This window comes from Delphinus delphis, chromosome 3 (genome assembly GCF_949987515.2).
Source record: "Delphinus delphis chromosome 3, mDelDel1.2, whole genome shotgun sequence".
Classification (NCBI taxonomy): domain Eukaryota; kingdom Metazoa; phylum Chordata; class Mammalia; order Artiodactyla; family Delphinidae; genus Delphinus; species Delphinus delphis.
The window spans coordinates 111877488-111890120 of NC_082685.1; the positions used below are offsets into that span (position 1 = coordinate 111877488).

The 12633-nt window shown below is 40.2% G+C and overlaps 1 protein-coding gene across 1 annotated transcript in view; it reads left to right on the forward strand.

The window, feature by feature from the left end:
• The first annotated feature begins 3040 nt into the window (after positions 1-3040).
• Positions 3041-12633, forward strand: part of TBCA (tubulin folding cofactor A) — a 103318-nt gene continuing 93725 nt past the window's right edge. The window contains exon 1 of the mRNA XM_060009264.1: positions 3041-3188. Within this exon, the coding sequence (XP_059865247.1) occupies positions 3136-3188 (53 nt within the window). The 5' untranslated portion in view covers positions 3041-3135. The remainder of the gene's footprint in view (positions 3189-12633) is intronic.

A 12633-nucleotide genomic window follows, 5' to 3' on the forward strand; every position in this document is an offset into this window, starting at 1 on the left:
AGTCCTGAGGATCTCTCAGATCTCTTTAACCCTCAATCTCGAATGTTAATAAACTTATCCCTTAGAGAGTCCCCTACAGAGTCATTCCTATAGGTCACCTGAGGCCAGGCTGGAATACTTAAACAGAACTCAATTACGGTTTATGGATAACAGGACAGAAGAGTGTCAAACAGTGAGAAATGCAGCTTACATAGTTTCTATTCCAAATACCCTAGGGCATCTCCCTGCCTAGATGTTGCAGGCCTCCTATGGTTAGCCCTCCTCTCCCATACTAACAAAAATGACTTCTTGTTGGTTTACCTCCTCAAAGTCCAGACCCAAAGGAGCAAGGCGCAGAGAAAAATGGTATGTGTGTGTGTGAGGCGGGGGGTGATAAGATATTTCAGATTATCTTAGTAGCTCTTTTGCTGAAATGAGAAGGCTCCATGACATATTGTTAAGTGGAAAAAAAGAGTTTTAAAGCAGCATTTATTCATTCAAGAAATATTTATTGAGTACTGACTATATGCCAGGCATTGCTACATGCTGGGATACAGTGGTATCCCTTATTAAGCCCCATACAAAGTGTTTGTTAAATAAATAAGTCAGGGCTTCCCTGGTGGCACAGTGGTTGAGAGTCCGCCTGCCCATGCAGGGGACACGGGGTCGTGCCCCGGTTCGGGAAGATCCCACATGCCACGGAGCGGCTGGGCCCGTGAGCCATGGCCGCTGAGCCTGCGCGTCCGGAGCCTGTGCTCCGCAACGGGAGAGGCCACAACAGTGAGAGGCCCGCGTACCAAAAGAAAAAAATAAAAATAAAAAATAAATAAATAAATAAGTCATCTGGGAGGTTCTAAATAGGAAACTAAGAATACGGTAGGATAGACATTCGTATAAATATCGAAATATACAGGTCTTTTGGCTGGTATGTTACATTTATGTATTACTGGTTCACACATAGAAATCATTAAAACAAAGAGAAAAAAAGCAAATGGGTGGAGGTAGAGTTGGGGGTTTGGGGAGATATTAGGTATTTACATCAAAAAACCTAGGCTGAGGGAAATCCTGCAAATCAGTGCAAAACTAAGCTCTAAGGTTCTGGAAACCAAGGCAAAAAGGAAAGCATGAAGAGTTACAAGGCTTTTGTTGCCTGACTAAAGGAAGATCCTTGACAATAGCAAGAGCCCTATCAGCACAATCTTTTGGTGTGTGGGTTTCACTGCTGTTTTTTCTTTGCCTTAAGAGGTTGCCCAGTAACTTTATATTAATGATCTACTGGATTCCTGTTTGTAGCATTTTGCTGTGTTGAGTCTGTTGGTTTTTCTGTTTTGTTTTGTTTTGACCTCCCCCCCCCCGCCACCCCCCAGTATTTCATAGGTCTGCTGTGTCACCTGAAGTTTATTTCAGTGTGCCAACCAGTCAGATGACAGTATTTACTGAATTTAACACCTGCTGTGTACAGAACACAGGTGGACGTTAGGAGAGGAAGATTTATAGAAGACAAGATTCTTGCCTCTAAAGATGTTTATAACCCAATGAAGAGAGTGAGCACACCCTCGTGAAGGACTCAAACAATAGTTTTTAAAAGAAATATACCAAAAATAGGGCTTCCCTAGTGGCTCAGTGGTTAAGAATCCGCCTGCCAGTGCAGGGGACACGGGTTTGATCCCTGGTCTAGGAAGATCCCACATGCCGCGGAGCAGCTAAGCCCGTGCACCACAACTACTGAGCCTGCGTGCCACAACTTCTAAAGCCCACGCGCCCTAGAGCCCGTGCTCCTCAACAAGAGAAGCCAACGCAATGAGAAGCCCGCGAGAGCAGCCCCTGCTCGCTGCAACTAGAGAAAGCCCGCATGCAGCAACGAAGATCCAACACAGCCAATAACTATATAAATTTGTTTTTTTAAAAAAGAAATATACCAAAAATAAAAATTAATTTTGGGTGATTCCAAAGTATCCAGGGAGCATTAAATGGGCAGGGGTCAGTCGTGGTAGACTTTCTCCAGGAGGTGGGTTTTGATCTTGGATTTATACTAAGGTTCCTGAACTGTCAGGGTCTTGAACTGTCCAGAGCTAGTCACAAAAGCCAGAAGGAGTGAATCAAGTGTAGGGAAGGGTAAAGAGAGGCCTTTAAGAATGATACCAAGAAACTATAAAAGGAAGGAGGCTCTGCCCTGCGTTCCTTGGGGGACTCCGCCGGGAAGAGGTTGCCAGGGCTCACTGGAGGTTTGTTTCATTTTATGCAATAGACACATTTTTTGAAAATATAAAATAGTCAAAAGCTGTTGAGTATTATGTCAGGCGTTGAGCTTTAACCTTCATATCTACTCTGTAAAGTGGACATTATTTCTATTTTGCATACAAGGCAAAAACCTCAGCAGCGAGGTTAAGTGTCCTATGTGCCTAGTGTCAGTTAGCTATTAAAGGGTAAAACCCCTTTAATACCAAAGGTCAGTGGGTTTGTTTGACCACGAAGCCCAAGCTTTTTTATGCCACACAATTTTTGTAAGTTGGATATTTAAGATTTACTAGAGGTAATGATTTTTGGATAAGTCCTATAGTCGTTTTTTTTGTTAGGTGCATTTATCCACAAACATTGTTTGCAGAGGTCTGAGGTGTAGGGTAAGGATTTTCTTAACTGCGTGCATGACGGTAGTTTATTTCTTTAAACCTGCATCATTTTACCCCATTTGACATAAGATAATGACACCGAAAATATCTTCAATTTTTAGGTCACTCCGTCCTTTCAGCGGATAATCTCGCAAAGCAATGTCATGGCCAAACCAGTCTATCCGGGGAGACACAAGTTTCCCCAAACGCCCGGGCTGTGGAGACCGGGAAAAGTGTAACTTGTATTCACACTAAGAGGAGGGCTGTTCAAGAATAAAAAGGAGGGCTACTTGAGATAGACAAGCCAGGTTCTGCGAGCGGGAAACTCGGTGGAGGTGGGTGAGTGGTAACCCGCCCTTGGCTCGCGACCCTAGACCCACGCCCAGCGGGTGTGGCGGCAGCGCCAGCATGGCTCCCGCGCCGCGCCGGAGTGTGCGCATGCGCGCCGGCCAGCGCCGGCTACGCCTACAGACCCGCTTCCTTCGCTTAGTCTCCCTCAACGGTTACCCGGCTCTCCGCCACTCACTCCCGCGGCGCTCGAGGGACCATGGCCGATCCTCGCGTGAGGCAGATCAAGATCAAAACAGGCGTGGTGAAGCGGTAAGGAGCCACGAGCGGCGCAGCTGCCGCCGCCTCCTCTTCCTCGCCCCTTGGCGGCCCGAGAGGCCGGGCGGAGCGCAGGCCCGAGCTGGGCCCCGGACTCCAGGCCTCAACTACTGGGGCGCCGCGGCCGGTGGCGACGAGGCGGGAACGGAGGGGGCGCGCAGGTGCCCAAGTCACCGGACCGGGGCACTCCCCTCCCCGCGCCTGCCCCTTCCAAAACCCAGCCGCGGAGCGGTGAAGGTCGCGGCGGCCCCACCCCTCCGGCGCCCGCAGTCGGGGAGGCAGAGGGGCGGCGGCCCGGCTCTCGAGGGCGGGGCGGGCTGGGGTCGTATCTCCGAGTGCGCCGCCCGGGTCTCCCTGCGGAACCTGGCTGGTGGGGGGCGCTTCCGGTCCATTACCTGCGCTCACGTGGACGCGCGAGCCCGTTGTGAAGTTTAGGGGGTCGCTGCGAGCCCGGCCCTCATTAGAAATGGGACCTTGCGGGCGCCCTGTCATCTAACATGGCAGGCGGGACTCGCAGTCTCAAGAACTGCGGTGTGAACTTCCAGCACACTCGACAAACTTCTGTGGCCTCACTCCCCGGCTAGCTTCCCCGAGGCTCGCCCCGGAGCTTGTGGGGTGCTGTTCAAGTAACTATCCTGTGTAGGCCAGTCCTGTAATTCGCCGTCGTTCTCACTGCTGTGAGACACTGGAGTGCTTATTAGGCCTTTATTGTTCAGACCCCAAAAGATGAAACTTTTTGATGAGGCATTCCAAGAGAAAAGATGAACCGCCTTCTGAAGAAGCAGGTTATTTGGCAGTAAACATGTCTAATCCTAGCTCTCTGGCTTCTTCCTCTGCCCACCTTTCCTCCCTGTGTTGATATTTTCACCAGAGGAAGGACAAGGCAAAGGGGAGAATAAATTCACTTTTTAAGATATTGCCTCCGCGGCTTAGCACAGCATTGCACTGTGCTTTCCAGAAGCTGTCATTATTGTTAAGGCGGTAAGGAGATAGGATGAGTAGTAGTGAAATGTACAGCCTTTTCTGAAGTGAGACTGCTTGGAACCCAGTCCTGATTCTGCCATATATTATGTATTTTTGAATATATTACATTGCACCGTGCCTCAGTTTCCTGGTTTGTAAAATGGAGTAAGTTCCCGCCTCGTGCAGTTGTTCCAAAAAATGCCTGCTCTTCTGTTTAACAGTATGTGGTAAGTACTAGTAAATGTTAACTAATACTATGGTTTGTATTCCCATTTTACAGATGAGAAACTGAGGTTTAATGAAGTTAAAATAGGAAAAGTAAACTTGTCCGGGGTCACTGTGCTAGTTAGTGGCAGAGCAGGGAAAAGCACTAGGGTTTCTGATCTACAACCTTTTGTTTTAAGCTACAGTGCCCCCCAGAAGAGTATTTTTTAAAACGTGTGATAATAGAAGGGGAGTTGAGATGTGTAACTGAAAATATAATTTGCCCTATTACCCCCAAGTTCTGTTTTCACTTTTGTTAGACTTACTTTGGTTATGTCATTTTCATAAATCTATTTGGCAGAAGTACCAGGGTATAATGAAGAGTGCTTTAGAGGGAAAGTCATGAGAAATGACTTTTTTATTGAGTATAGTTGATTTACAATATTAGTTTCAGGTGTATAACAGTGATTCAAAATTTTTATTAATTATTCTCCATTAAGTTATAAAATATTGGCTATATTCCCTGTACTGTACAATATATTCTTGTAGATTATTTATTTTATATGTAGTAGTTTGTACTTCTTAATCCCCTACCCCTATTCTACCCCATTCCCTTCCCTCTCCCCACTGGTAACTACTAGTTTGCTCTCTATATCTGTAAATCAGTTTCTGATCTGTTATATTCATTTGTGTGTTTTATTTTTTAGATTCCACATATTAGTGATAACATATAGTGTTTGTCTTTCCCTGTGTGACTTACTTCACTAAGCATAATACCCTGTAGGTCCATCCATGTTGTTGCAAATGGCAGAATTCCATTCTTTTTTATGGCTGAGTAGTATTCTGTCATGTGTATGTGTGTGTGTGTGTGTGTGTGTGTGTGTGTGTGTGTACGTATATCACATCTTCTCTATCCATTCATCAGTTGACTGACGCTTAGGTTGCTTCCATAGCTTTGCTACTGTAAATAATGCTGCTGTGAACATGGGGGTGCATGTATCTTTTCGAAATAGTGTTTTCATTTTCTTCAGATAAATACCTAGGAGTGGAATTGCCGGATCATATGGTGGTTCTATTTTTAGTTTTTTGAGGAACCTCGATGCTGTTTCCCATAGTGGCTGCACCAATTTACATTCCCACCAACAGTGTACAGGGGTTCCCTTTTCTCCACATCCTCACCAGCATTTGTTATTTGTGGGAAGACACACTCATTTAGATAATAATTTAAGTTTTCAGGCTTTCAAAAATTTTTAAGTACTTATGGAAACTGCTTGGAAATAAAGTTTTGTTTTCATTTTATTTCAATAATAGAGCATTATCACACTAATTTTGATTCTTCATACATAAGTAAATTTATCATTTTTATGAAATCCCCTCATAATTTACTTCATAATATCTCAAATTGCTTATAAATTAATGGAAATGCCTACTGTACATTTTTTTCATGGCTTTTCTGTTGACATTTTGGTGTAGAGCTTTCCCATATAAACTGAAATGAGATATGGTTTTTAAAAAACCTAAAATTTCTATTTTAGCTGCTTATTACTCATATTTTGCCTTGGTAGATAACTCTCTAAATCCATAAATATTGTTCCCTATTCTCCTGTTACATTCTCCTGAAAATTATTTTACTCTGACTCCTTCCATCTTCTGCCTTAGTATCCTGTTTTTTTTTAAAATTCTACATTATACTTCAGCAAAGGAAAAAAATAGATGAGGCAGATGTGGCAACACGTTAATAATTGTTGGGGATGAATGGTCATGGGTCTTCATTATATTCTTATCTATATATAGTAAACATTTTTTATAATAAAAAGGTATGCATTTTTTCTCCTCCAAATTTAGTTTCAAAGACTTCTCAGTTAGTTTCATGATTCAGACATGTTCTTGGTTTTGTGAACGGCATTCTGTGCATTGGTTTCTTAAAGCAGTGGTCTAAAATTCAGTTTCTGTTCTCAGCACCTTTTTTCTAGTCAAGATGTTCATTTCCCATCACCTCATTTATCTTCAGAAGTAACAACTTTTATTTGGAAAAAGAGATTTAAAGTCATTCAAGCCCAAAATTCCTTCAGTTTTCTTTCCAGGAGTTCAGAACCATTTAGAAATATATTCTAGGTGTTAGTCCTAGAGTTCAGTTTGGGTAGGCTGTGTGCTTGGGAGGGTAGATTCTTAGAGTTTAGCGTCTAATCAAATCTGCTAAAATACTTCAGGTGATCTGAAAGTTCCCTGTAGTGGGTTTTAGAAAGAAATGTGGACAGGCAGATGGAATATTACTGGAGTATGGAAACAGGCAATAAATAAAAGGTGGTATTTGGCAACTGAGAGATCAAACAATGAGTGGAAGATGCGCATTTCAGCATGTTGGCAAAATGGTGATTTTAGACCCTAAGGAAATAGGCAGAAGCCTCACAGTGCTCTAGTCCTAGAGAAACTTTGTTATTTCACATGGGAAGAAAGGCAAAGGATCTGATTTCCTGAAATAGATTTCAAGAGAGAGGTTAGACCCCTAGAAACAGGAGAGTCCAGTTACTAGGAATGGCTTGTAAGGTGAGAGTTAGACAGCAATGAGTCTGACTTGGTACTGAGTTCCTGACTCGTAGGACTTGTCAAATATCTCCTCCCCTGCAATGGGATTGTTTTTCTAGGGCTAATTCTGGCTGTGAATTAGAGATATGTGTGCACTAGGGGCTGGGTAATATACAAGTTTCTTCAAGCAGCAGCCTGTGTTCACATGTGACTCCTTGTTAATGGGTATTAGTTGGTAGGTTTGGGTCTTGCAGGCTGTTTTTAAAGATTTGATGTTTGACAAATATTTAACAAATGAGACTGAATATCCTTTACCAAATTACACCAACATCACTGGAATATTTTTCTTTATCTTCTTATCTTCCCTTGAGACTGGGAGTGACATCAGTGACGAAACTGTCTTGTTCACTGCTGTCTTCAGTGCCTGGTATGGAATGGCCACCTGACCTGAGTTTACTGAGATTAATTGAATGATCAGTGCCAGACAGTATTAAGCAAGGTCAGATTTACTCGAGTTTTCTATTGAAATAATCACAGCCTCCTTTTTGTTCATCCTTGATAATTTAAGGGCTTATATTAGGAGTTTGGGATTAACATATACACACTACTATATATAAAATAGATAAACACAAGAGCCTACTGTATAGCACAGGGAGCTATATTCAATATCTTGTAATCACATATAATGGAAAAGAATCTGAAAAAGAACATATATATGTATATGTATATCTGAATCACTTTGCTGTGCACCTGAAACTAACACAACACTATAAGTCAACTATACTTCAATGTAAATAAATAAATTAATAAAGTGTGTATGTGTGTGTGAAAAAATAAAAATAAAAATAAAGATTTGAATCCATGTTCCAGATTGCTAGACCTACTTATATGTGACTGGGCACAGCTAATCTGGCAGCCCTAGCAAGGAGTTACCAGATATGACTCCAAATTTCTTCTTCTCCAGTGCAGAACTGTAAATCTCCCCCACCTCCCGCCCCCCAATGTCTCGCTGACATTAGTTGTCTGGGTTTACCTGGGACAGAAGGGTTTCCAGGATATGGAACCTACAGTGCTAAAGTTGGGAAAGTCCCAAGCAAACCAGGGTGATTCGTATTAGTACTTACATAAGTAGCTAACATAGCACTGTTTTGTGTGTGCTGTGATTATTTGGAGACTATTTGTTGATAGTACAACTGTGAATTGAATGTTGTACTTTACTTAGAACTTAAATGCATCCTGTAAATATGAAGTTTCGACAGAGAAGCTTTTTTTCCTGTATTAAATTATTGGTGATTTAGAAAATACTTTTCTCTAAAGTAGAAGATACAGCATTGATTTTTTTTCTTCTAGTTTTATTGAGATATAATTGACATACAGCAACTGTGTAAGTTTAAGGTATACAACATAATGATTTGACTTATATACATCATGAAATTATTACCACAATAGGTTTAGTGAACATTTATCATCTCATATAGATACAAAATTAAAGAAATAGAAAAAAATTTTTTCCTTGTGATCTGAACTCAGAATTTACTCTCTTACAACTTTCATGGTAACATATAGTGTTAATTATATTTATCATGTTGTTCATTACATACCTAGTAGTACTTATTTACCTTATAACTGGAAGTTTGTACCTTTTTGACTATTTTTATCCAATTCCCCTTCTCCCCCACTCCCCACCTTTGGTAACCACAAATCTGATCTTTTTTCCTATGAGTTTTTTTTGTTTTTGAAGTATAATTGACCTACAACGCTGTGGTAGTTCCTGATATACAACATAGTAATTTGACATTTCTGTATTTCAAAATGAACACCATGATAAGTCTAGTTACCATCTGTCACCATACAAAGATGTTACATAATTATTGACTGTATTCACACTGTACCTTTCATACCTGTGACTCATTTATTTTGTAACTGGAAGTTTGTACCTCTTAATCTCCCTCACCTATTTCTCTCTTCTCCCCCACATGCCTCCCCTTTGGCAACCACCTGTTTGTTCTCTCTATGATTCTGTTTCTGTCTAGTTATGTTTGTTCATTTGTTTTTTAGATCCCACATATAAGTAAAATCACATAGTATTTGTTTTTCTCTGTCTGATTTATTTCACTTAGGATAATGCCCTCTAAGTCCATCCATGTTGTCACAAATGACAAGATTTCATTCTTCTTTATGGCTAATATTCCATTGTGTGTGTATGTATAAGTAATTATAAATATATATATCAATCACATTTTCTTTATTCATCTGTTCATGGGCACTTAGGTTTCTTCCCTATCTTGGCTGTTGTAAGTGCTGCAGAGAACATCGGAGTGCATATATCTTTTTGAATTAGTATTTTAGTTTTCTTCGGGTAAATACTCAAGAGTGGAATTGCTGGATTGTATAGTAGCTTTATTTTTAATTTTTTGAGGAATCTCCATACTGTTTCCTATAGTGGCCGCACCAATTTACATTCCCACCAGCAGTACACAAGGGTTCCTTTTTCTCCACATCCTCACCAACATTTGTTATTTGTTTTCTTTTTTAAAATTTATTTATATTTATTATTTTTGGCTGTGTTGGATCTTCGTTGCTATGCGCAGGCTTTCTCTAGTTGCGGTGAGCGGGGGCTACTCTTCGTTGCGGCGCGCGGGCTCCTCTTGTTGCGGAGCACAGGCTCTAGAGCGTGCCGGCTTCAGTAGATGCGGCGCGTGGGCTCAGTAGTTGTGGCTCGTGGGCTCTAGAGCGCAGGCTCAGTAGTTGTGGCGCATGGGCTTAGTTGCTTTGCGGCACATGGGATCTTCCCGGAGCAGATTCTTAACCACTGTGCCACCAGGGAAGCCCTGTTGTTTTCTTTTTGCTACTAGCCATTCTGACAGGTGTGAGGTGATATCTCATTGTAGATTTAATTTGCATTTCCCTGATGATGAGTGATGTTGAGCATCTTTTCCTGTGCCTGTTGGCCATATGTATATCTTCTTTGGAAAAATGTCTATTCAGGTACTCTGCCTGTTTTTTAATCAGGTTGTTTGTGTTTTTGATCTTGAGTTATGAGAGTTTTTTGTGTATTTTGGATATTAACTCCTTATCAGATATATGTTTGCAAATACCTTCTGTTGAGTAGGTGACCTCTTCATTTTGTTGATAGTTTTGCTTTGTTGTGCAAAAGGTGTTTACTTTGATTAGTTCCATTTGTTTGTTTTTGTTTCCCTTGCCCAAGGTGACAAATCCAAAAAGATCTTGCTAAGACTGACGTCAAAGAGCGTAGTGCTTATTTTTTCTTCTAGAAGTTTTATGGTTTCAGGTATTACTTTCAAGTCTTTAATCCATAGTGAGTTCATTTTTGTATATGGTATGAGAAAGTAGCAGCTGTCCAGTTTTCTCAATACCATTTTTTGAAGATACTGTCTTTCCCCCATTTTTCACTAAAGCAGAAGAAAAAAATAGCCTTGATGTTTTAAATGCTGATATGTTATTTCAGCTAAATGACATATGTCGACCATAAGTTTCCAAGTATGATTTCTGTTTATAAAATAAGGGTTTTTCTCTTCTTAAGCTGTATTTATGGTAAATTCAAGAAATTCTTCTGCAAGAACAAAATGTTTTCATTCATTTAACATAAAAGGTTATTTAATAACTTTAAAGCCAACTTATTTTCAATAAAGCCTGCTAAAAATGTCCACTGGTGAATGAATTAATTCATTAAAAATGCTTTCTGAAATATATCTTTTTATAACCATTTTAGATTGGTAATGGCTTAAAATCCAATGTGAACAAAGAATGTTAGGGCATTGGAAATAGCACTGACATTGGCCCATAGTTTTCCTCTGATTAAATGAAAGTGACACCAGTAGATTAGAATGAGACTAGGACAATTCACACTGCAATTGTGTTAGTTTAACTTTAACAATCTTTTAACACTCTTGTTTAAATGTAGCTGACATACCATAATTACAAATCTACAAGGCTTGATTATAGAATTTTACATCATGGATCTGTGGGGAAATTGTATTGATTTTTTTTTTTTTAAATAAAGCAAGCACCTTTTCCAAACTGTGGCATCTTCCTAAGTTTGTTTACACCTATACCTCTAATATACAACTGTGTATGATATATATAACATATATATTGTACAGCAGGCATAAAAAAACATAAAAGGTAAGTAAAATCGCCACAGTTAAATATATATATTTATATATATAATATATGTTATAGTGACAAACATATTTATATATATAATACATGTTATAGTGACGTACATTATGTATATGTATGCAGATTATATATTTTATACTGACATAAAAGTGAAAAATATGAATGACACATGTACTTACATAGACATGGAGATGTAGTTTTACCCGTTTAGCTGTAGTTGTATATACGCTTCCCCTTTTTAAAGTAATTATAGATAGAAATATGGTGGACAGTGTCTGGGAGAGGTTAGGGACATAGCCTTGTAAATTATTCTTGTAAGCTTTAGTAGCTTTGTACCTTTTCGTGTATTCTCTTCTTCCACATCATAGCACTTTGATGTGAGTTAAAGTAAGTTCAGCCAAAATGGCCAACTTCCTACCTTGAAATTTAGCCAACTCCTTTTGGAATGTCTGTAATGTATCCAGGTCTCCAAAGTGATGGTCAGAGTCACTGTCAAAATGGATTGCAGGTGGTCAGCTCTTCCCCACCTTCTGCCAACTACTTGGCAAGCTTGTAGGAGCTACACAGCTGGCAACCAGATGTCTCTTTAAGCTGGAAAGGAGGAAAGCTAAGGTCACTCATGACCATGGTTGTCCCAGCACAACCTGTATTATTCTGCAAGTTGAATGTGGAAATGAAAGATCTTTCGACCCCTGTGTGTGCGTGTAGGTGTGTTCTGTGTTTTCATTGCATTTTTTTTTGATAGAAAATTTTAAAAATTTGTAGTAAGCCAGGTTGGAAAATTTTGTTAAAAATAGTAGTCCACACAGACCTACTAGAGCATGGACTTGAGGATATGGGGAGGGGGAAGGGTAAGCTGTGACAAAGTGAGAGAGTGGCAGGAACATATATACACTACCAAACGTAAAATAGATAGCTAGTGGGAAGTAGCCGCATAGCACAGGGAGATCAGCTAGGTGGTTTGTGACCACCTAGAGGGTTGGGATAGGGAGGGTGGGAAGGAGGGAGATGCAAGAGGGAAGAGATATGGGAACATATGTGTATGTATAACTGATTCACTTTGTTATAAAGCAGAAACTAACACACCATTGTAAAGCAGTTATATTCCAATAAAGATATTTAAAAAAATAGTAGTCCAGAACTATTTAGGATATAAATGCTTAGATGTGTAGTCTTCCTATTCCAACATTCCATTTCCAATAATACAATTATACAAGAACATAATTCCAACTGTGATTCTGTTTAATGTGCCCAAATAGAGCTCATTTTAAAATAACAATGACTGATCCAAAGATCACTTATTTAGCAGCCTCACTCAGAACCTCTATCTTTGAAGCACCTGGTATGGTGTTGACATATAATAAATGCTCGACAGAAGTCCTTCCAGTGAACAAAGGCATGGATGAAGCCTTACTCTATAAGGATTTTTGACCTGAGAAGCAGTAGGGAGCTACTGAATCGATTATGATGTGACAGCATAATAGTATAGTTATTGCTGCAGTTGGAGTTAAACAGATGGAATCCCAGGCTCCACTTACTACATAGGTGACCCTGAGCAAGTTATTTAACCTTTAAAAGCCCGAGTTTTCTTAGCTGGAAAATG